The sequence below is a fragment of the Pezoporus occidentalis genome, unplaced genomic scaffold (genome assembly GCF_034315485.1).
Source record: "Pezoporus occidentalis ecotype Australia unplaced genomic scaffold, CSIRO_AGI_Poc_V1 ctg202, whole genome shotgun sequence".
NCBI lineage: Eukaryota > Metazoa > Chordata > Aves > Psittaciformes > Psittacidae > Pezoporus > Pezoporus occidentalis.
The window spans coordinates 488,715-514,143 of record NW_026913879.1 but is presented as its reverse complement, the minus strand read 5'-3'; the positions used below and the strand labels follow the sequence as shown (position 1 = coordinate 514,143).

The 25,429-nt window shown below is 40.8% G+C and overlaps 1 protein-coding gene across 7 annotated transcripts in view; it reads right to left on the bottom strand.

Moving 5' to 3' along the window:
- The window catches only part of EPS15L1 (epidermal growth factor receptor pathway substrate 15 like 1), a 43,874-nt gene extending 18,791 nt beyond the window's left edge, over positions 1–25,083 (bottom strand). Inside the window, exons 1-23 of one of the 7 annotated variants that reach the window (XM_062618715.1) lie at positions 24,973–25,083; positions 19,976–20,014; positions 19,668–19,757; positions 19,266–19,313; positions 18,485–18,580; positions 17,909–17,971; positions 16,872–16,997; positions 15,276–15,335; positions 14,705–14,941; positions 13,820–13,977; positions 13,188–13,348; positions 12,148–12,200; positions 11,466–11,551; positions 10,930–11,002; positions 10,230–10,391; positions 9,227–9,424; positions 8,802–8,966; positions 7,145–7,271; positions 6,972–7,022; positions 6,458–6,594; positions 5,334–5,394; positions 4,843–4,925; positions 3,327–3,459 (exon numbers count right to left, since the gene is read on the bottom strand). In XM_062618715.1, coding sequence (XP_062474699.1) covers positions 3,327–3,459; positions 4,843–4,925; positions 5,334–5,394; positions 6,458–6,594; positions 6,972–7,022; positions 7,145–7,271; positions 8,802–8,966; positions 9,227–9,424; positions 10,230–10,391; positions 10,930–11,002; positions 11,466–11,551; positions 12,148–12,200; positions 13,188–13,348; positions 13,820–13,977; positions 14,705–14,941; positions 15,276–15,335; positions 16,872–16,997; positions 17,909–17,971; positions 18,485–18,580; positions 19,266–19,313; positions 19,668–19,757; positions 19,976–20,014; positions 24,973–25,002 — 2,437 coding nt within the window. In that variant the 5' untranslated portion in view covers positions 25,003–25,083. Of the gene's footprint in view, positions 1–3,326; positions 3,460–4,842; positions 4,926–5,333; positions 5,395–6,457; positions 6,595–6,971; positions 7,023–7,144; positions 7,272–8,801; positions 8,967–9,226; positions 9,425–10,229; positions 10,392–10,929; positions 11,003–11,465; positions 11,552–12,147; positions 12,201–13,187; positions 13,349–13,819; positions 13,978–14,704; positions 14,942–15,275; positions 15,336–16,871; positions 17,017–17,908; positions 17,972–18,484; positions 18,581–19,265; positions 19,314–19,667; positions 19,758–19,975; positions 20,015–24,972 lie in introns of those variants that run through there. The other 6 variants (XM_062618711.1, XM_062618713.1, XM_062618714.1 and 3 more) reach the window with 6 other exon arrangements.
- Positions 25,084–25,429: the final 346 nt, after the last annotated feature.

Below are 25,429 nucleotides of genomic sequence, written 5' to 3'. Positions count from 1 at the left end.
GATGGGAAAGATATGAATCTCAGGGATGTCTAATCCATGCCACACAGCAAGTGTTTGCCTATCTTTGCCAGAGAGTAACAACCACAGACAGCTGTGAACTGAAGTATTTGCTCACAGAGGCGGCAGATCATAGTTGCTTCTCAGTGTCCAAGTTTTGAGAAAGCCAAACACCGACTAAACCCAAACCAACCAACCAATCTTCACAAGCAGCCAGCAAACAGGTCAGGATTTATAAGGCCAGACTATGGTTACCCACTGCAACCCTGCTCCTGACAAAGCTGGCAGTAGCAGAAAAGTTCCCTTAAGCATGGTATGAAGACTGTCTCCAGAGCCCTTCTATGAGAGCAGCTGATCTGAGCTATGTATTCATTTTAGAGGTTTTTCAAGCTACATCTGAAGGGGCCTTTTGATCTGACCTTCAGTAAATGCTAACCAGGCTGAAGTGTTTCCCCAGCCCCGTGTTCAGTTCCAAAGGCCTGCTCTGCCTTGGTCCTTGTGAAGAAACAAGACCTGATGCAAAACTCCTTGTTCATCTGGACAACACAGAGCCACATGGGCAAGATGGGTCCATCCTGCACATCCTGCTCAGCCAGGACACGCTGCGATACCTTGATGGCTTGATCAGACAATGCTTGCCTTTCATGTACCTGCTAAAAAACTTTGCAAACAGAAAAGCAACGAACCAGGAACAATCCCTGGTGGATTTTGTTAGTTCCTCCCACTTAACTTGGAAAATCAGACAGCTCTCAATGCTCTGCAAAAATTAGTATTTTCTACTTGAGTATATATGTATCTCCCTAACAAAATACCTCCCTAACAAAATGCAAGCAAACCATTCAAGTGCTTTTCACTATTAAAAATCCCCCTCAACAGAAAGAACAGTTTTACTAAAGAGAGCAGGAGCCCCCAGCAGAAAGGCCAACTACTAAGTAGCATTTATTCATCCTTCAGCAAGATTGTTATCACCTACTTGTTTTTTAATTAAACAGACCAATGAGAAGGGTAAGAAACAACGGAAGTTTCTTGTCTGTTGTTTGTTTTCTGAGCAGCTTTCCTATTTCCAACGTACACTTGTACCCCTGTATCTCTTGCTAGAATCGCAGTGTATTACTATATAATTTCTCATGCTTTAAGTAACCACTGAAGATTGCTTTAGTTGTGGAAGGAAGGGAGGAGTATAACTGCATAAGCACATGAGGCTCATCTGCTTTAAAAAAACCCTGCTTTGTTTCCTCCTTAGTCTATTTTATCATAACAACATTTGCTTTTGGTAGAGCAGCGGAACCTCACAAATATTGTGTCTCCCAGAAGAGGGGAAGGTGCACATTTAAATGAGTGTTTTAAAAAGGCTGATTAAAGGCTGAGTGCACACGTCTAAATGAAAAACAAATCAGTAAAGCCAAAGGTTCTCCAAAATTCCTCACGACATGCCAAAGTGGAATGGAGAGGCATAAATCCAAATAACCCCTCTTAGGGGAGTCAATCCTACAGCACGTACTTCTGTCCTTTGCTGCTACTGTTACCTTGTATTTGCTAGGAATTCTCATGTTTCGAACAAGAAACAGAAAGAAACCACATGAAAGAGATAATATAGGTGTATTTAGTATTTGTTTGACTCATTCAACTTCATACAGGTCTTTTAACACTACAGTATTTCATGAAGACTTTTCCTCAAAAGATCCACTTACAGCTTTCCTTGAAAACCAAAGAAAGAAAACCATCATCCACAACGGCAAAGAAGATTTCCTTCAGCTTTTAAATTCTGCTTTTATTAATTTATGTCCTATTAGTTGATATTTGCCAACTCTCTAGTAACTCAAAAGTAGAAACTATCTACACAAAGCAAGCAGGGGACAGGCTTCAAGAACAATCCTAGAGCATTCCCTGAACAATTTCCATCAATACTCACCTACGCAGAACCTCAGCATTTGATTTCAGGGGTTTTGTGTGCATCAGCAGCAGTAAAACCATAATAATAGGAACAAACTAATCCTGCTGCAATGGCCTGCTTTTAAGTTTACAGTATTAAATAATATATTCCAAACCTTGGATCAACCTATAGGACAGTTAATGACAGGACACTCCAGGAATAGAACCTTGACATTAACCAAGGAGCTAGCTCTAGCACAACTGGTCTGCAGAACCAACCAGATACCTGCTGTTTTATTACCAGGATGGGTGCAGGGTGCATGCTTTGCTCCAAAATGCAACAGCAGAAAGGCAGACAATCCACACATTTAAACAGGGAAACATTAATAATGGAACTGTTTTCTTTGTATTATGCTTCCCAACACTGGCACTGGATACGTAAGAGTACTGGATGCTGACCAGCACATTGGGGTTGGGTTGGTTTTCTTTGAGACAACTGGATGTTCACTGCTATTAATTACAGAATTATGCTGTTGCTAAAAGGAGACTTGAAACTAACAGCTCGAAGTGGCTTCAGTTCTCAAAACAGTTTCACTGGTACGTGCATATTTTGAAAATCAGCTCTAGGGAGGGCAAATAAGTGGAAGTTGAATCTCCACGGAGAGAGCTCTTCTTTTCAATTCAGGACATTCCTACCTAACTAAAAACATCCACACATAATGGACTTGCAGCAGGAATAAGCCATATATTCATACAGTGTTTTGTATTTCGTTAATGCAGCAATGCATGAAGGCAAGAATGATCATACCTGGACAGAGCAGGACAGGTCTATCTAGCCCTGTACCCTGTTCTTGTTAGGATCTAGTGGCTAATGCATCAGGAAGAACAGTAAAACAAGGTATTGATACAACCATACTTCAGACTATTCTTGCACCTGCCTAGGTACAGACATTCAGGAAGACAGGATCCAGAAAAAGTATTTTGGCATTTGGTAGACCCTGATGCCCTGTTGGATTTTTCTTCTAAGAATTATCTAGTTCATTTTTCAGCCCATTTAAACTTTTTTGCATTCACCATATTCTCAGGGGAATAAAAAAAAAAAAAATCCTAAATTTAGAGTACTGTATAAAAACAAACCTCTGTTCCTTCTGAAGGTGCCACTTACTAATCTCATTTCTTGCCCACTTGCATAAAGACACTTTTTCCACCCCCTGCATATTTCCTTGCCACAACTGATTTTACAGAGCTGTCCTATCACTCCCACATCATCTGTTTTCCAGTCTGAAGAATTCCAGTTTGGTTTACTGACAATTTCTGCCACTTTATTGATCATCTCATACTTCCTCTTCCATGGTTGAAATATAAGATAATGAGGTAGAAGACTGTCAACTTGTCCTTATGCTCAACAACATACAGAAACTGGGATAAATTGTGTTAAAAAAGGAAAACCTTCTTACCACTGGGTGGCTTGGGTCGTGGAGGGACATTTTTCTTCGGTGGCAATGCTGGTGTGTCTGATTTGCTTTTGAAGGGGTCATCTGAGAATCCCACCCCCCCAAAAGAGGAGGCGAAGGGGTCTGAAGCTACCGACTACATGAGAGAAAAAGAAAAGCATGTAAGCACATTGTAGGATATTTGTTGTTTCATGAAAGCCAGAAGTAAAAGCATTAAGTTCAAAAAATAAGGACATATGCACAGAATTGTGTCAGTGGTGTAAGAATGAACACCCACTGAGAGAGGTGTTAGGGTTTTATTTACATTCACAAGTACTTACACTCTTACTCACATAAGTAATTCTAGAACTTTTTGTCCTAGCAAAAAACTGATGAGAAAAAGAAAAGAAAGTAAAACTACTTTTAGAAAAAAGTAGTTTTGGCAATGAACAGTCATACTACAAGCTGGCCTTCACTCTGATAAACAGAACCATGACAGCAACTGGAAAAACACAGTCGAATGCAGAATGGATAGGGTTTTTGCCAAGCTTTTCTTAAGTTACACACAGTTATTTGTCTTTTTTGTAAAGCTCAGGGAAAATTCCAAACCCATATGTTTAACGTTGCCTGTTTGCAGCTGGCTCTTCAAAAGTACTTCTACTGATTGAACAAGGCACAGCAAATTATGCCACGCAAGGAAATTTAGCATTCTGAAATGTGGAAAGAGGAATTTTGTGGGCAAAGCTAAAGGAAAGGAAGACTTTTGCCAGAACTACGAACTCAAGTCAAACAAATCAGTATTTGTAAAGGCTATTGCCACCTAGTGGAGAACTAAAACCCCCACAGAAACAGGAAAAACGTCAGAATACACGAAGTTTAATTAGTGAAAGGGATGTGATAATCTGTTTTGTAATTAACATTTACTCTACGATGTTCAAGTGTTACTGTGGAACCAAGTGTAAAAAGTTGGGTAACTGATGTCAGTTGTCAATTCCAAACTCCACCTCAGAGAGACAACTGTGACTGATGCAGACGAGGAGGGGTAAGGACCCAGTTCTATTTCAAACACCCTATATACCCATTTTATACCAAGAAGCCAAGGAAACAGCAATTCTATTAAAAGCCATGAAAGCTCAGCACACCATGCTGTCCACCTTCCCCTGGTTCCTTGTACTTATGGAGAAGTCAAAGAACAAATCAGGATATGATGAGATAAAGTATCCAAGAAGCAGGCTTCAGAGGAAGGTTGGACACCGAGACGTATTAATATCTGGAACAACCACCTTTTCTTACAGGTGAAAACTAGAAGTTATGCTTCTCTGGTATTTGAAAGTGCTTCGTGAAAAGTTCATTTATCCCTGCTGAATCTACCAGTCTTGGTTGCCATATCTGAGATGGATGGAAAATGCTTTGCTAAGTAACTGGAGAGGCTGAGTGGAAAAAGCTTAACAAAAGTGGGTTGTCAGCTGAAAAGTTACAGTCAAAAAAGTATCTGTAGATACATTTTTAAAATGACAGTTGCTTTCCTTGTAACCTTTACCTTTGACATCTGACTGAAGTCTGCAAATCCCTCCCCACTACTGAAAGTGCTACTTCCAAATGGATCCAGTGTTCCAAATGGATCTGAAACAGATAAGGAAAAAAAAACCACAAAAAATGAAAGTTATTTAAAATATTAAAAATAAGAGTTATGAAGTATGCTTGGTGCCAGTGAAGTACAAAACTAGGCAGGTGATTCAGAAACACTTGCATTTTGACCAGGCATGAGATGTTGAAAGAGAATTCCTTAAAACAAGTTTGCTACCAGCTGGGGTGGGGTGGGGGGAGTGTATATGAAGGCTTAATCTTCATAATCCATAAAAGGACTGCAAGGATATTTGCCAACTGTTCACAATACACTTTCTTTAGTCTCAACTTTAACATTTGATTCTTCTTTCAGAAAGAGATGCCTCTTTATTCATAGAATCATAGAATCATTAGGGTTGGAAAGGACCTTAACATCATCTTCAAGAGGAAATTTTTTCTTCTTACCTGGACCATTTGAAGAGATACTGGAAGATGTAAAAGGATCACTGCTTTCAAAAGGGTCAGGCTAGATAAGAACAGATATACACAATTATTGCTCTGCTGTGCTGTGCACTTGTCTTTTTATGCATATCAAAATCTCTTGCATTATTTCCAATTTCAGACCACTCTGTTAAGTGGACACATAAGCAGGATAAAATCAACTGATAACGTGATATTTGCATTATTAGTGCATTTGGCTACTGATGGCCTTGTACAAAACACCAAGTACCTCCAAGCAAAACACATTAAAGTGACAAGTGTATCATGCTGAAATACAAGAGGTACCAGCTAACAGGGCAAAATAAGAAAGAAAACCCAGAAGTACTCAGTCTTCAAGCAAAAGAGACTGAATATTCAGGTCAGGCATACACATTATTGTTAATTCAGAGTCTGTATATCACTTCTTTTTAAATTGATGGTGTCTGACAGTTGCTCTTCAGTTTGAAAAGTCTGCTGTTATCTAAGTACAAACCTGTACTGAAGAGAAACCAACCTCCCACTGACTGACACTGAAATAGTGTTCTAACACTTGGGTATCAACAGTCAATGAATGCCATAAGGAAGGGTGAGGGAAAGGATTAATTAAACAACAAAACAAAAATCCATACCCACCCCCCCAAACAGCCAGACCCATACACATAAGGACAGCTTAAGAACTGTGACTATACATTTGACAAACGTGTTCTATGCAGTCCTTCCACTCTGTTGGCTCTATTGTCTGTTGGTGGCTCAGTAATCCCTTAGCCAGATCAGTGCCTCGATCCAATTCACTATGTGACTGCACAAACAGAAACAGCGATGGAATGGAGGTAATGGTGTGGATGAGTGGGTGCTGGCAGCTTGAAACTCCCAACAGAGAAAAGAAACACCCACCTAACTGCATCTTCACGGTGAACAGACAATGTTATCATGGAACTGGAGAGAACAAACTGCTGATTGCCTTAGCAATCCATACTTCAATTTTAAGGACGGAATTCATGATACTTCAGCAGTTAGGAGAAAAGTATTTTGTGGTATTTTGTTCCTTTCAGACAATAAGCTTGGAAACAGTAAAGAAGTTATTTTGTGTAGACTGAGAAATTACTGACCTTTGAGGGTAAAGTGGGGGGTTTTGTGAATGGATCTGAGGTAAATGGGTCGCTCTTCACCTGCTTCTTGAAGAAATCCTCAGGGGCAGAACTACGAAATGGGTCACTTTCCTTAAATGGGTCACCTCCGAATGGATCTAGGAGTGTATGAAAAGGTAAATAGACACAGCACCTACCGTGTCCATAATGAACCATTCTACATTCGACCTCATAGTCACTGATGGGATTTTTCTTATCAAACCAAACAACAATTTGGTAAATCAGATAAACTCTCAGATAACAGGATATTTACTAAGTTTGAACAGGTACATGTTTAATATTAAGGTTATGGAACTGAAGAGTTACATGCACGTTACTGACATTGACGCTGAACCACTCACATGCACGCCCTATCAGGTTTCTATGTTCCCCACATGCAAACCAAAAACTGGAAGCCAGGAAAACCTTGGCAATCCTTGTGTTTGGCTACGAATTGTTTATAGCGTATCTGTCTTGTCATCAAAAGGGCCATTACCTGCTGGAGCAGGTGGTTGCTCTGCAAAAGGATCATGCTGGAATGGGTCACCTATGCAGAACAGAAAAATCACTTGTTTTATCCATTATTTAGCAAGATGATTAAACTTTCTGAAAAGATCATTTACTCAAAAATTGACCTTCAAGGTCTCAGGAGAGCCACTGGTCACTTACTGCCTTTGAAAGGGTCTGCTCCCTTAAACGGATCCGATTTGAAAGGATCTTCTGACTGGAATGGGTCTGTATGCAGTTCTTGTGTATTATTGGTAAACATCAAGGCTTTATTCTTAAATGGATCATCCTAAAAAATAAGAGGAGAAACATTACAGCAACTTCCCATGGTAAAAATGCTCAGTTACCCATTCAGGAGAAATTTTATGCTATCTTGATTCTTGTTTACTGATCTTAATAATTACTTCCTAAAGAACTTTCTGAGTAAGGGGCTTCTAAGTAGAAATAATTACACCATAGAAAGAAATACGCGACCTGAGGCCACACAGAACATCAAAAGGTGTTGTACAGCCAATACATGCAACAAAAAAAGATTAAACTGTTGCCCGTATTCCTATGTTCAATTCTGAAATATTTAAATACCAAAACCAACCCCCAACCACTGCACTACGAAAAGATTTTTCTCTCCCAGTTATTTTGCAGCTCAGCTTCAGGTGAGAGAGTTGTTTAAAAGGTGACACAGCATTTGTGGACTTCAAATACAAGATATTACTACTGAGAAGTTAAGATTGCTTCTTGTTAGCTCATTCTTGAACTCAAAGGTCTAAGTACTGATTTCATGGTACAAAGTATTACGTGGCAGAAGGAGTGTCACCCCCACCACTTCATGAGAGGTTTGTCAGCAGAAGCCAACCCTCCAGCTTTGAAAAGTTACAAAAATACAGCCTGCACAAACAAATAGCAAACTAAAGTTATGAAACCTCTTCACTGCATTCGTTTGCCATGATACCCCTGTCTTTTGCCTGGTTTGGGTCTCTGATGAAACCAGTCCTTGCCCCAGTAGCCATACGTGCATGCAGCACCTGTACAACTGGGCTCCATTGACAAAGCCATTCAACACCAACACAAACACCTAGTAACAACCACCCGCTTACACTGCCCCCAGTACTAGAAAGACATGGTATTTCCTCATCCCTTTACAAGACGCAAAGGAAGAAGTCTAATACTTCTCAGAACAGTGGAGGGAGGTGGGGAGAGGAGGAAGAGGAAGGAAGAGTTAAGAAACAGGAAGGGGGCATGATGGTTTAAAACATTTACTATGAACATGTCCTGGAGTTTTCTTCCAGTAAGTGATTCTTAGGTTTTGCAAATAAGAGAAACATCTGGAAGCTTCTACTGGAAATTAAACATAAATGTTTATGCAAGCCCTGCAAGCACAGAAACTAAGCACCTAAGTGTTTTAAACCATGCCTCTCAATGTATTATTGTTTCTAATCTACAAATTCTCTTCTGCTGAGCATTTTATTACACTTTATCTGTAAAAACAAAGTCCTACCTCCTGAGACTAAGGATGCAACAGGTTACTTATCAAGGATTAACGTGAACTTTTCTTTTTGTTTCCATATGCATACCGTTACAGCTACACAGGCACAAAATCCTAGCACAAGACCTAATCCAAAGCTTAAAAATCAGGTTTTCACCAGCATTAAAATCTTTGCCCTGCCTTGCACTGAAGATTGCTACCTTGCAGGGATCATGGTATTTGTTAACATATGAAAAGCCAGCTAAACAAACATCTTCACTATTTCAGATCAGGTGCAAGTCACAAACCTAATTATTGTAGAAAACACCAAACAACAGCAGTTTTTTATACTTTTACCATAGCTCCATAATTGTTCCTTTCTGTCTGGCCAAGGCCTTCACTTATGTCTGCCAAATTCGTCAGGCTGCCACCATGAATCCCATTGAGAGCTTCATTATATTCTTCTATACTCCTATTGACTTCTTGATGACTCTCTTGAAGTTGAGAAAGTTTACTTCTTGCCTAAGCAATGAAAACCACTTTAGTCTGTTACGCATTCACAATGTCATCCTCACATTCTTGTTAAACCTGGTTGCCAGACAGTTGCATTTCCCTCCTCCCCCAGAGCTGAACTTTCCCTGATTCACAATGGAAATTCACCTACTGAGCACCAACCAGGCTTATTTCATGAGGCAGTATTTTTCTTCATGACCTTTCTAGGTGATGCTCAACTCCTAGCCTTTCAAGAAGCGTAAAAAAGAAGTTTAAACTACAATGAATACCTGGTTTATTTCTTCCTGCGTTGATTTTAAAGATTTGATTATTGTTTCAAGCTGCACTTTTCCAGCCTGGATACTCTGCTCTAGCTGAGTCTCTTCTTGCTGGAGGCGATTCAGCTCTGCTTTTGCTCTATTAAGGTCATCTTCCTGTAATTTTAAATCTGATTCCTGAGACTGAATCTGCATTTTTAGTGACGAAATCTGAAACAAAACATTATAAAAATCAGAGTGAAATTTGAAATAAATGTAACTCAGTAAATTATAAATCTGTAACAAGCAGAAACTTGTAAACCAACCTATCAACTGCTAAGGAAGGTAGTAAGAACTTAATGTGAAGAACTGCATGCAATCCTTGATACAAGCGCAAAAGACATTCAATAACAGCAAGAAATACTAATATTTTAAATCACAGAAATACCACCCAGATTACAAAGGTAACTAAAAGGTGTTTCTTAGATGGTTACTTTGTAATTTTCAGAACTTAGCTCCTTTTCCATTCAAACATTTACCAAGCATTATAAAAGTGTTTTTTAACTCTGATAATATGAGTTAAAATTACTCAGTTGCATACAACTCTCCTTTTACACTTTCTTACATGACCTTATACACCAACTTTCTACATTAACAAAAGCAGGCTAGCTACATGGGCTATTATATACCCCTGAAAACCTACTGTGATCAAAATCTGCACCACTGCCCATGGACCGTCCCAGAGGTCAGCAATAATGCTTCTCAGCTACCCTATTAGGTTGAATAAATCTTTCATATATTCACAGAACAATAATCATTTAAGTAGAAGGGGACTCCTGGAGATCACCTGCTTCTGCCCCCCATTTATGACCATTATGAAAGTATTTAAGCTAGCAAAATCCTTTCTTGGACCTCTGTGTTAGCACTGAAACGGCCATTTATAGTAAAAATGAATAAACCAAGCAAGGTTATTCACTAAATAAAATTTCCTTCAACAAAAGACTCTTGAGCATGTCCAGAATTAACATACACTCACCACCTGTGTTTCTTCCTGGCACTTCTGCCTTACATCATTCAGCATATCTTTTAGTTTGGCTTTCTGCTGGTCCATTTCATCCAGGCGGTCTTGAGCATCTTGTTTCTGAGCCTCCAGCTCCTGCAAGTTACTTGTCTCCCTATCTAAATCATTTTGGAGTTCCTGAGGAAAATTCCACAGTTTGTAATTTATATTTAGCAGTTGTCTTACAGGAATGATCAACCACAGGCAAACAGGCTAGCAAAACGTAAAAGATTTTCTATGTTATATAGGCTATTCCCTGCATGCATATGTTCTGTTTCTGTGGGAACTTTTATGAGACAGACAGAAACAAATCAGTGCTCACAGGATGGAAGAGAGACTGTGGCACAGAGCACATGTAATGGAACTATCCTAATTATCAAAACCAATACTCTTTGACCAATGATTTCCTAGATTAATGTTGGTCAAGCACTAACAGAAAAGACATTTCAAACTGTTCAGGTAACATCTCCTGTTTATATTAACCAGCATCTGGAGAAAACATTTCTGATGGGCATCAGGAAAATAAGGATTTTATTGTGAGTTAAAGGAGAATCTCATGAAAGAAGGAAAGACTTGCCCAGAAGCAACACACAGCAAGATGAAAGAAAGAATGCTTAACTTCCTGTATCTTATTTAGATTTAAATGAGAAATAATAATGGTATCCTGAGTTTTTACCTGGACTTCGTTGGTTTTCTGTCTGATTGATTCTTCTTTTTCCCTAATGTCCTGCTCTAATGAGTATTTTTCTCTGTAAGATAAACAAGCACATGTATTCATGATTAAATAATGTACGCACACATGCATATGCAAACATCAATTAAATATTATTGTGGAAACACCATATAGCCAAAAATGTCAGCCCATATTCTGATATATTCTTTAAATGAGTAAAGGTGCATACAAATCAGTTATGCTTATGATAGGAAAAGTGGTGACAGGTTTAAACAGGGGAAGTTCAGGTTAGATATAAGGAAGACATTCTTTACTGTGGTGAGACATGGGAACAGGTTGCCCAAAGAAGTGGTAAATACTCCATCCCTGGCAGTGGTCAAGGCCAGGCTGGACAGAGCCTTGGGCAGCATGGTCTAGTGTGAGGCATCCCTGCACATGGCAGGGGGGTTGATGATCATAAGGACCTTTCCAACCCAACCCACTCTGTGATTCTGTGTTTCTCCTACTCCACAATTCCTTTAATAGTCCACAACTATTACCTCTGCAGCTGTGCAATTTCTTGACTAATATCATCCAGCTCCTTCACGCCTGTAAATTCGCCTGATCCAACGGAACTTGAACTATCCTGTTAAGAATGAAACAGTCTATTAAAACACCACGTTCTTACAGAAGATTTGCCTTTAGAAAGGCTGAGGACAAAGGTGGGACACAATCCTCATAAAATACATCTGCAAAATTCTTTGGGAGCTGCTGCATTGGTTATCATCACACAGTTCATTGCTCCACCTGAACAGAAAACTGATCTGCTATGTTCATAGTAGCATACAGTTTATTCCACATTACATTCAGCTAAAACCACACTAGATGGGGGAAAAAAAAAATACAATGAACTGAAAATAATGGAAAGCTTAAAGCTCTCACATTAACATATATTTACTGCGCACAGCTTCAGGGAACTAGCACATGAATAGCTTTAACATGCTAACACTGAAAACTTCTTGACAGACCAATGCATCGCGAGCTGTTGAAGGAAGCAGTATCACCAGCTCAACAGCCAACACCGGGAACATCACACTACTGTGATACTATCGTCATGCCAAGAGCAAATGCCACAGAACACAAGAGCAAAGACACAGGAGGAGTAGAAATAAGACCTTTTTTAAAGTTACAAGTAGTGTACGTAAACCAATTTGCATTCTTTTGGATGTTACAATTACTCACACGACGCATTTCTGTTAGTGTTGAGATCTCAGTCCCCACAGAGGTCAAGTAACCTGACAGAGTCTGCAGAAAAAGGACACAGGAAAAACCTTAAAAGGACCAGAGCAACAGCAATCATTAAAATATATTTAGAAGCTCAAAAGCTTTCTGGTTAGGGAAAGCAAAAAAAGTAAAGGAAAATACTACATAATTTATAGAAAAGATGAATATATTGACGTGACAGAAGTAGGACAAGGAGTAATGGGTTCAAACTTGAAAATGAGAGATTTAGGTTAGGTATAAGGAAGAAATTCTTTACTATGACAGTGGTGAGGCAGTGGCACAGGCTGCCCAAGAGAAGCTGGGAATGCTCCATCCCTGGCAGTGTCCAAGGCCAGGATGGACAGGGCTTGGAGCAACCTGCTCTAGTGTGAGGTGTCCCTGCCTGTGGCAAGGGGCTTGGAACTGGATGACCTTAAGGTCCCTTTCCAACCCAAACCATTCCATGACTCTATGATTTATTCATTTAAGTTTCAGAAATACACTAACACACTACTGAGGAAAGGAAGAAAGCAGGGTCAATAAAAGATTAGATGCTCCAGTAAAAATGGTACTAACAGTGAAAGACATAGGACTACATATAGTCCTATAACCTAACATATAGTCCTAACCCTAACCCACCAATTCCCAGAAACTAAGAAGACACCACTCTTCATGTAGCCATTTAATTTTACATTTTACAGGAGGGGACAGTTCACTAAATCAGCTTTAAACAGTTCCCTGAAGTTAAAAAAACCCAACCTTTCTCTATAACAAAGGAGCATTTTGTCTATGACAAAGGAGTATTTTCAATTATTCCTTTATTTATAGAATATTCTACTGCATTTTTCTTTACTCACTGTCTTGTGTTAAAAAAATTTATGTATATTTTCAAATGTTAAAGAATTTTGCAAGAGGAGATAAGGAAAAAAAGGCAATTTTGACCATAATACTACAAAAACCTCAAAGCTCATTACTTTCAAAGCACAAAAGCACAGTATTTTCTACAAATAATCAATGACTTGCCTGTATGGGAGTGCTCCTCTCTGAGGGAGGGATCATCTCTGGGGACAACACTTGTGGAGGATCAATCCCTTTACTGACCTTCTGTTGGATGAGATACATTGCTAATGCAAACTGATCTTTGCTCAGCTTTCCCATCTGTCTTGTATCTGCCAAAGCCCTAGTAAAAAATAGATCATACTTATAAACAAGAAAAGCTTATTTCTCCTCTAACAAGAAGCCTGAAATACACACATATATGTAATTTCCTTTTGATTCAGCTCCATCAGAGCCTGCTTATTCTAGTGAGAGAGGTCCATAAAGAGAGCAGTATTTTATCAGACATTCAGTATTAATTGAATAGAACAGCATTACCCTGAGAAACTATTTAGAGCCCTAGACCTTAAAAAAACAACCACAGTTCACAGACTGACCTATTCCCCCCTCCCAGAAAAGCAAGTAAGAAATAATTTCTCCCTTATTTTTCCATATAGCTCAAATACCACGGTACAGCAACAGTGCAATTAAAAGAGGCTGTGGTTTTTGTTTGGATTTTGGGGTTTTCTTTGATGTTAGGATCGCAAGTGTGGCTGGATAATCCAACTTCCCAGATCAGAAGGTTACGAAAATAGAGCTACTAGGGAATCCTTACCATATATGTGCTAGGAGATTCTGAGAGAGACCCGAGTGCATAAAAATGTCCTTTACTTCTTGGCCACTCACAAACCCATCCATGTCTGTGTCTGTTTTTAAGAAGATGTCATCGTATCGCACCTTTTCAGACACTGGTACCACCCAATTCACAGAGGGCTGGAAAACAAAAGTTTTGTCTTTCAAGAGAAGGGAAACAGTCTTTATCACCACACTGAGTATACGTGACACTATTCAGAGTCAGAAGTGCTGAACATCTTGCACAATCCAATCTAACTGGGAAGTGGGTATTTCCCCTTTTCCTAGGAATGTTTTAGCTTAATACCTTTTTATCTGAATTATAAATACTGACAAACATTCTTGCTTTGGAATGCTTTGGAAAGCATTCAGTCTTTAGAAATACGGACCAACTAAGCATACTAAGTCCTCAAGCTAATAACACAGGAGCTTTAGTAGGCAGAATAATGATTGCTCAAAGAAGTGGTAAATGCTCCATCCCTGGCAGTGTTTAAGGCCGGGCTGGACAGAGCCTCGGGCAACACGGGCTAGCAGAAGGTGTCCTTGCCCATGGCAGGGAGTTTGAACTGGATGATCTTAAGGTCCTTTCCAACCCAAACCACCCTATGATTCTATGAATTCTTTGGTACTAAAGCAGACACATGAGCGAAACCTTTCTATGTTTTCACTTTCAATGAAAAGTGAAAATTCCCCATAAGATCTGCTGCCTCATGGTCACTGACTAAACTTCACTTGCTTCTCTTCCCGACTTTCCATTCTCATTTCATTCCCTCCACCCAAATTGTCCAACAACCACCCAGAAATAAAAAAGCAGGTTTATTTTTACCTGCAGTTTGCTGATTTTAAAAAAGAGAAAAAAGATTTATACCTGTGCTTGCTTAATGCTGGGCTTGGGAGACAAACTCTCTGTGCTGTGCAGACTGTTGCCACTGCCATGAGATGGGGTAGAGCGGAGGCTGTCTTTTGGTGGAGGACTTGCAGGAAGAACAGGAACAGAACCAGGAAAGACGGGAGTCTTCTTTCTTTTAGAAGGTGGTATGAGAGAAGGGGGTAATAGTGAAGGAACTGGCTCTTTCTCGAGAGCTCTATATACCAAATGCATTGCCTGCAAAGGCAAAAAGGTCAGATAACATTAACAATTAGAAGGAAAAGCTACAAGATTTTCCAGTGCCAGTCATTTACATCTTACTAAAACAAGGACAGTAAGATTAGAGATGCAAACCAGAGCAGATCATTTTCATTTTAATTCCAAAAAGTTTAATCTTGGTGACATAGGCAAGAGTCAGCACATCTGAGAAAGATCATTTAATAGCTCCACATGAACAATTTAGATTAGAACAACCAAATGGAGCAGAGAAAGTTGCAAAGCACCTGAGAGTAAAAACTGAGCAATCTACTCTAAGAGACACACTGTGAATGGAGAATGTAAAGCAACCTACCACAGCAAACTCATCCTTGTCCAGGTGACCATCTTTATCAATATCACTGAGATCCCAGACCTACAGCAATTATGATACAAGAAATCACTTAAGAGAACAAGTTACACTTTGTGCTTTTGATGTTAAACATCATCATACTGAGCATACTCCCTAAAGACTCTAACAGAGTTTTTGTGAAGACTGCATTAGTTATATTAGACCTAGCTAACAGACTAGATTAGTTTTCTGACTGGCTCTAACAAATTCTGGGTGCAACACAGGCAGGACTGTCATCATTCTATGTTGCAGTTAAGGAATCATCAAGCTGACTAAAAACATCCAGAGGTGGCTTTCAGAATGGTCCAGCAGGTATGGGTTAGCAGATTGCCCAAATTTATCTTACAAGAAAGTGAAAGTGTTTTAGAGAAGTCAATAAACTTCTAATTTGCATTCCATTCCTCAATTTTTAGTCTTAATTTTTTGTTAAAAGCAAAACTAAACAAAACTGTCCACCCCCCTGAATTTTTTGTAGCAGAGAATTTAAGCATCTCTCAACTGTAGTTCATTATTAGGTCAAGTACAGTCAACAAAACTTGCAGGAGATTTAGAAGGATACAAAACTTTGGGTACTCTAATACTCAGCCATCAGCTAGCACTGTTTCATCATCAGTATGACTTGTTGACAGTATAGCAGAGTGGACAGAGAATTAAGACCAAGGCTCAACCATCTGAACTCTCCTCCCAGCTTTATCTCTGGACCCCAGTACAAATTTAAGCTAGCTCATTAGTCCTTTGCCCATTTCCTGAGTCCCCTGTCTTGCCTGCAAACTCTTCTGGAACAGGAAAAAGCTTCCAAAATTTCTAGCATGGCAATAGCAAGATGAAATACAACACCTTTCACAGTACTTTACAATATTCAAGTACAGAATTACAACAAGCTGTATTTAGATTTTGTAGATAATACAGAGAAAGAGGCAGCTCTTCCTGAGAAGATTAACGTATACACAGATACAGCTCTTAAATAGAATGTATTCAGTCCTATCAATACGCAAAGCATTAAAGAATACATATTTTAAATGGAAGCAAAAAAATATTTTAAGGTTTGATTCCTTTGCAACTATGCAGTGGATGCACTAAACTCACATCTCAGAAGTATTTATAAATATACATGAAAAAAGAAAACTACTTGACAACTTGACAGCTACAATAAACTAGGATGTTTTAAAGTGTTCTCCTGTGCAAACAGTGGATAGACTTAATGGTATGTCTATTAACTTGTATTTGGAAAAATGACAAAACAGCGGAATATGATATAAAAGCCATTATGGTTCAGGAAAGCTTTTTCTTGTTTTGAAAAAAACCTAAGTAAAAATTTCCAGCTCTTAAAATGAATAGAGATAATGAAGCCAACCTACACCAGGGCCCAAATTGATGCTATTATTCCTATTTCTAAGTGGAAGACTTCAAAACCTACTTACTGTTCTTGCGTTATAGCATGCACTCAACGTAATTCCACAGCCAAAACCTGATCCATGTTTGTAAGCTACATTTAAATATTTAACATTGCAACTGCAAGAAGCTAAATAGAGAATAGTTAAATCTAAACAGCATACTTACCCTTCCTAGGATATCAAGAGGTAGCTTTGAATTCATCAGTACTGGTTTTACTTTGTCTCCTGAAAGTAAACCATTTACTGGCAAAAGGCTTTCAAAAATACCATCAAACTTTGCTTTTTCTTCCACCTAGTTGGTAAGAAATAGCCTGAATAAGTAAAAAAGTGTGCCTGTGTGAGTGTTGAAAATGAGATCTTGCAAGAAATTAAGACTGGTCAGTAAAGTATTCATTCTAACTTTCCAAGCTTTCAGCAACTGCCACCATGCTGTATTTACATGTAAACCCATGGAGCTGGATTTCAAAGCTAAGGGTACGATAGCTAAGCGATTTTAACATGCAGCACGGAAGGTGTGTTTCTATAGTGTTCTAAAAGGACAATGCATTCTGATTAAAATGCTGCTGACCAGATTTTAAACAAACTTTGACAAGCTCTGTAGAGCTAAACACTATTCTTCCCCCAGAGTTTCCTTCCCACTTGAAAGTGCAACATGCAACTACATCAAAAAAGGCAAAAAAAAGGCAGCATTAAAGTTATTTTATTAAATTTCTACCTTTTGGAAAGTGCTTGCATTTGAAAATTAACTAAATACAAATATCCTCATGTATGTATCAAAAGTTCCTTTTTTCCCCCCGATGACATACATTGTGTGCATCATTGACTACTAATTAGAACAAACGAACTCAAGCTTTAAATTAATACTTCAGGATGGATTTGGTGAAATGCTTTGCTGTTCTCAGTAGGGCTCCTTTATACAACATGAAAGTGTCTAGGATTTCAGAGCAAATCCAGGCAGAAGATTAAAATTCATTGTGTCTTAGAAACATCACACCAGGGCTTCCCAAAGGCTTGATTAATACTTATTTCAAATATAAAACTACAGCTCAATGTTCTCCATTGTGCAAAAGTCTGTCATTAGAAAGGGAGGACTTCTGAAATGGGAAATTTATTTGCTACAATATACTCTCACTGGGAAAATTACAGGTAAAGGAAACATTTACTTTTAAAGAATGGATGGAATGTGCTGCCTTTTACACTTACCCTAACAGCCCAGTGAGTCTCTGTTGAAGGTGGAGTGATCAGCAAAGGACTGCTAGTGTCATGCTAAAAATCAAAGAAGTTTTTATTTATGCATGTATATACATATAAATTACACTTCTGTCTCTAATCCTCACTGCTTGCTTTAAGAGATGCTTATGGACATGAAGCTTAACTGCACTGAAATAAAGATAAAGGCTGCACATGTACCTAAATAAAAAAATGTCATACTGATTTATACTATTAAAGCACTCCAACAAGGACATTAGGTGCATTAGGTACCCAAACACAGAACTAAAGCAAGCTGAAGGAGGTAGCACAGCAGCTACACAGGCAAAGCTGCCGTCATGCCCTTTACTACAAACTCTTTTTTCATAAATGTAGAGTTTAGCCCCACCAGCTTCCTGAGCAAGCTGACTGCAGTTAAACTAGCAGCAGTTCTGCTGTGACAGGACTATGGCAGCCACGGTCTTAAGGTTAACGGTTTGGCATTTATGAAACAGAAGATTATTCCAGTGTTCCAACTGAAGCCTTAGTTCTCCTATAATACACACAGACATTTAGGTGCATCTTACTTACAAATTTAGGAGGAGGCACAGTCAAGTTGAGACTGCTCAGGTTAACGTCATGGCCATTCTGTGCACATGCGACAAGGCGCAATGCGACATAGAAACCCTACAAAAATGAGTGGTTTCTGTTAAAAAAGGAACCAGTCTAAATCAGTCTCCAATAACCATTAATGATTTTTACTAACACTGTACACGTGCAACTCAGTAAAGTACAGAAACAACAGATGTATGGCTCATCCAGTTCACTGCACACTGACAAGTACCCCACTGTTTTTAAAGATGATTCAGGAAAAGCTTTGCGGTAACACGGAACACAGAGCAGAAAACTTCAAAGGTGGATTTTAAGGACTTTCCCATAATCAAATTATTGACATTAAAAATGGCAACAAGTTTTCTTAAAACTAATAATGTGTTTAAAACATTTCACCTACAAGTAACTTCCAAGCCATTTTTACTAACGCTAATTATATTTTTTCATGAAAAAAAAAAAAAAGACTTCTAAAAAACAGATCTTAAAATCATAGTTTATATTTGGGACCCTATGACTATGTATCTATGTATCACACATATGGATTATTTAGAAAACAGCCAGAAAATCAGACCCAAACTGCTCCAGCAGCCTCACTAAGTAATACTTGGATGTGAGCAGTGTTACAAAAAAACCCAACTCCCCTTGCAAACAGAAACCTACAAGTGTGTACGAATAACTCCTACTGGTAACAGGATTTTCTTGAAACAAGGTTAATCTGTGGAAGATAATGTTAAGAGGTCTACAGGAACATTTAATTTACCTGTTTATCCAAGTATCCTTTACCCTCTGGGTCAGCCAAATCCCATATCTGTGGGGATACAACATAAAAGCCATTGTGATATTAAAATAAAACTTAGCTCAGCAGTTCATCCTGCAAGTCTCCTTGATGTGTTTGTTGCAGCTTCCAAGTTATGATATATAATTATCTAATTCCCAAGTTAACAAGTAAAATGTTACACAAAAGACAATCTTTTCCTTTTAGATTCCTAAGAAACTCAGAACAATTCCTTGGAGCTATTACCAATCTGTGGTTTACATAATGTTGAATGGCTCTGATTAGCATTCTACCAAATTCCTTTCTGCAAACCCCTTCTGCTCAATGTTAGCTTCACTCAAGCAAGTGTGTGGATAATTACAGCACTATTTAATTCCCTCAACTTACTTTCCCAAGGATAATATCAGAGAGACCGGATTTTTTCAGGAACAGTGCAGCTTCATTTGCCCCAACTCTGCCTGTATATGCTGGATCTACCTGAAAGATAAAAATTCACATTCAATTGAAGCATGGCTGTGATGAAAGCAGAGACAAGAAATGAAACGTCTCGTCTCTAGGTCAAAAGGATTTACACAAGCACACATTAGCGCTCAGCAGAGAGAATTTACAGAAGCTTAGCACTGCAATGGGGAAAGGCAAGAGAGGGAAATTTGGGGGAAGAGGAAACTGCACTTCAGTTTTTTAAAAGAACCTACCTGTTTGTAGTAAGTTTCATATAATGGATTCCCAGTAAACTGAAAAACAAGAGAGATATTAAGAAAACAAAGAATAAACTTCAATCACAGACAAGCCACCTTTCAGGATTGATGGGGGGTTGGAAAGTGTATAGTACTTTGTGTATTAATGCTATTCAATGAATAGAATGGTATGTTAATTTGCTGTGTTCCTAACTGGATACCTGAATTCTAAGTGTGGATAACAGTGATCCCTCAAAACCTGCAACCAACAGACTACTGTCACCTCTTAAACAGCATTCAAACACACCTGCATTTGTAATTAACAACACTAAAGGGTAGTAAGGATTTGTAAAGCACCTTTGAACTATTTGCCAAGGTATTTCAGATGACAGTTAGAGAACTACTCATGACAAAGGCAGAAATTTCAACATAATGCTGACTTATCTCCTGCACTGTATCCATACTTATGGAATACTTTCAGCAGGCAATTACACAGACACACAGGCAGAGCTCTGGTATCAAAATATGCCTGAGTTTATGTATTTCCAGGACCAGGATCTTAAACTGAAACAATAAAAACACCATAATAGAATGAATGGTTACTTAAGGGATGTCACAATTCCCTGACAATGCTTTTTGAGGATTCCTCTGCATTACACCAAAGCAGCAGACACAAAGGTAGGCCCCTGCCTTTCTGGGATACTAAACAAGCAGATTCCTTTTCCCTCTTGCTAATGTTCCAAGCAAAAGGGAACGACAATGCCAAGAAAGGCAGAAGCCTGAACACCCATCTTCTCACTCGCCTCCTACAACTGCCACAGGAGCTGTAGCCACGTGCAGGTTCTACCTCCACACCACTCTCCAGCCTCGATGCCAAGAGCAAAAGTGTTACAATCCCATCTCAAACAAGTCACCCCTTAGAGCAACCAAAGGCCTTAAAACCCAGGCAAACAACCCAATAAACACAGCTGAACGAGCGAGATGCAGGGATGTTGAAACTGCTTGGGACAACTACTCTCCACCTACAGGACATAAGTCAGACACCTGACGAACTATTACTCCACACTAATTCCTATGACTGGTATATCATCTCCCAAATGGTCATCCACACAGATTTCCAGACTTTCTGCCTAGAGTGAGGGGAAGGGAGACAGAAATATGATGAAATAAAAGACCAATGAAGAGCATGACATTTTATTTTACACAAAGGGAATCTTTCTGTAAGTTTACAATGAACATGCTAAATCTTAATGGGCTATCCAAAATAACTAACCCCTATTAACCAAACACAAGCAAACACCAACTCTTTGAAGATCAAAAGTTCTACTTGGCTAGAAAAACATGCATTTTCAGAAGAGTTTCCTAAACATCTGACATGTACTTACACCCATCAACAAAACAAGCTGCTGCATTCTCCAACATCAATCAGTACCCTCTAGAAGCTCATGCTCTTCCAGAAGCAGCAAGCTGTGATGAGAACTCATAAACCTGACTCACCTTTTTTGCTGGCTTGTAAATGATCACCATATATAAGCACTGAGTTCCTATCCAGACCAGGAAACACATCATGCAGAGAAAAGGTGGAAGTAGGAAATAGTATGTCCAACTCTGAATAAAACCTAGTATGTTTTAGCCCAACTATGTATCTCTTGTTTACCAGAAAGCTGAGAGAAGCCAGCCAAAACCAGCTACAAGCTGTTGTGACTGATTTGTGAGTATCCTAGAGCACGCAGAGACTAGATTCGTACCAAGATACCACTCCATTAGCAGTACTGAATCATCTCATCGCATCACCAGGCATTCTTGTCATCCTCATTCAATGCTGTCAGCTGTGACATACAGCTGACTTACCTGACAGAGGTGGCAGGAATCCAGGGTGATGTGTTTAAATGCTGTGAAGTTTCGACTACAGCAATATATTCATGCAAGTGCTGCTGGAAAGCACTTCCTCACTCGATACTCAGTGTTTGACAAAGATGAAGCCTCTCTGACCGATTTACCTAAATGACTGCATCTCTGTGATGAAGCAGACCAGACAATATGGGCTCAAGTGATAAAAATAGCTGCCTGCCCACCCATCACCATGTCTGACTCCAGCACTATCATTCAAGAGAATTCAGTAATTGGATGACATCTGCTGACGAAGAACCTACACAAGATTCTGTCAGTGCTGGCAGAGACAAACATGTTGAAGAGTGTAGCTGATGAGTGGTCAAAGGCTATAACCTGTTATACAGCAGATCAGTTTAACAACCCTCTGGTTTCTACACCTACTCCATCACACCAAAACATCACTGATGAGCAACGCTCCACACTGTCCCACAAAGACACACTTCAGAACCCTGGTTCCTTGTTGTTTGACCTCTAAGTTGATTTCCTGTACAGATCTGAAGTTCAAGTCTCAAACTTGCACTCTCACAGCAGGTCTGGTACTCTGCATTTGTGGTGCACACTACACACAGAGATACAACTCCATGTCCCTTAATGCAGATCTGGGGAAAAGGCAGGCGTTAAGATGCTGCCACCAGAGCAGTTGATAAAGTTAGTTCCTACCAGCCCTCTTTCCTGAGGTCACCTCAGGACCATAAAGAACATTGGATCAGACGAATTATTTTCCTTGGTGTGCTCCTGTTTCATAATTTTCTCTCAGCCACTCTTGTCACATCCTATGATGGATGAAAATAGGTACTGTGAAAGGGGGAAAAACACAGTGTTCCACAAAGATGAGAGCAAAAAGAAGGTTGCTGCTGCCCTCAGATTACCTTTGCCATTACTCTACCTGCTGAGTATCCTGAGTTGTCTCAGAGACTGAGCTACCAAATGATCTGCGCTGCCCCAATACCTCTAACATAACACTCCATAACCTCCAAAGGCTGTAGGGTGAACATGCCTGGCACAGCAGAAAGACCACTGATAAGGTGACCAAATATTCAAGGAAATAAAGTTATCAAAGGCACAACAACCAAAACGGGACCTAACTCCAAGAACTGATCTTACATGCTTGCTCTTCAACTGGTTTGGCATGAAGAGCTGAAAGGTTAAACAGTTTGCAAACTGTTAGACATCTAAATTCTCATTCATAAAAACACAATAAAAACATAACCTCATAGAGGAATAGAAGCGTAATAAAATTCATTTATGAGAACAAATACCATTGAGCGCTTTCACATGCTTGAATTACCTGTACTGACTATAACCCTAACATGTTGATAGCAACAGTCTTATTTTATATCTTTCTGAGTGAATATACTCCAACATTACAGCACATATAACCTCTCCTACTCCTTTTAATACCACTTCTGGCATGTATTATAACTAGCACATCTCTCTACAGGAATCATGAATTTGAGGCTATTAAAAGAGGAAGTTCATCAATTTCCAGGGAAATCCTGTTTATTACCCTGATTACCACTAGGTTGTTCTTGACAGTTCAATATAGTAAAAGAAGTTTTAACACTAGAATGCTTCCATTGAATGAGCTGAAAAATAATAGGTCAAAATAACTGATACATTCACAGAATGTGGTCCTTTTTCCCTCAACATGTCATACAAAAGAAAATACCATTGGTGCCAGTCTCTCAAGCATCAGCTGGAATTTAAACAACACAGGAGCAGGATGCCAGCATGAGAGATATTGGATATATTTTTACCAATGTACTCTTGCAGTTCCACAACAACAAAACTCTTTCCAGTCCAGAGTTCATGTCACACATATATTGTGCACCACATTACTTCACTTGAGAACTTTGGATAACAGTTTGCATGGATGTTTTCAGACATTTCTGAACATGTTAATTCAACAGATGCTAATAAGGATTCTTACTGCTATTCAGAAGCTAGAAAGCAGTGCGCTCTCTTAATAAGACAAATTACATATTGCCCAAGCATCGCATAACACTGATACTCTGAGAGTGTAAAGATACACTCTCAGAGTATCACAAATAAAAGCCCATTATTAAAAGGAAATAGATTTAAACGATCCCAGCTACCAAGAGCAGTTGTTCTGAATTCCTGACTGGCCTAGCCACGGTGGAGAAAACAGTTTTCATCTCAAGGACTTGGGAGATGGAGAGGTGCCGCTGCTTCTGTTTCAAAGGAAACAAGTAAGCTAACTGTCTTCACAGGAGCATAAAACAGGAATGAACAGCAATCACACTGGTCAGGTTTAGATTATTTGGGTGAGACATCTATCAGAAGCCTTGTAACAACAACAACCTCCCCAAGGATCCCAAACATGAAAGCAGAGCTCAGGACAGCCTCTCCCGGAGGCATGCCGCCCTCCCTGAGGGGGAGCCTCCAAGGTTCAGGGTCTTCCCTGCAGAAGCCTCATCCTCCTGCCAGCCGTCTGCTGAAAACCTCCTTCCCATTCCTCCCCACCGGCTCCTCCGCTGGGCTGCCCGCCCCTCTGGCTGCGCTGCTCCTGCACCTCCCAGACATTAAGCCCAGTCATGACAGCTAAAGGCGGCCTTAACCCCGTGTTACAGGCAGGGTGACGAGCAGGCCGAAGCCGGGGGCTCAGCACACAGCGAGCCCACCCTCCTGCCGCCCAGCCCCGCACCTCCGACCACCACCAGCGGGAACCCCGCAGCTCGAACCCGGCAGCGGCAGCTCGGGGAGGGGAAGCGATCCGAGAGCCTCACCGCTGCCCTGCCCCTCCCCGGGGGGCAGCTCCGGGGCCTCCATGAGGGGAGGGCGCCAGCGCCTTTTGTGCCCCTCCAGAACCAGCCGGCGCACAGCCCCGGCCCGACAGCGGGGGACAGTCGGGGGCTGCTCGCCCCAGCCCGGGGCCCGCTCCCCTCCGCGCACCGACCCGCTCCCGCCGCGCACCGAGCCACCCCCCGGCTGCGGGGAGAGGCAGGGCCTGTGCCCCAGCGCCGACCCGGCCCCGGCTGCGCCCGCCTGCGGGAGGGGAAGGCGCCGGGGCGGGCGCGGTCCCTGTTCCTCGATCGGAGCTCAACCGCCGGGGCCGGAGGGCCGGGTCCCCCCCCTCAGCCGCCCCCGGCGGGGCCGGTTACCTGCTGGCTGAGGGGGATGAGCGCCGCCATCTTCCTCCCACTGATTCGGGCAGCGGCCGGGGCGGGAGGGGTGGGGGGAGGCGGGGCGAGCGGCGGCGGGAGGCCCCGGCCGCGCCTGGCACCGCGCGGCCCGGGCTGGGGCCTGCTGGGCCGCTGCCGCTCGTCGCCTGCCTCCGGAGGCTCCCCTGCCCCAGGCACAAAAGCGAGCGCGGCTTTATCTGTGCCCGGCAGCCGTTCCCCACCCCGCCAAGCCGGGGCTGCTCCCGCGGCTCCGTCCGGCCGCAGCTCAGTCCCTGCCTCCCGCAGCCTCCCCGCTCCCCGGCACGGCGGTGCGCCAGCTGCCTGGTGGTGACCTACCTACGGCATGGACAAAGTAGGTCTAGGGGAGACCCTGCGGAGCTTTCCTCCAGGTAACTAATGGACTTGCATCCCGCTTGCTCCTGGATAAACCCAGTTA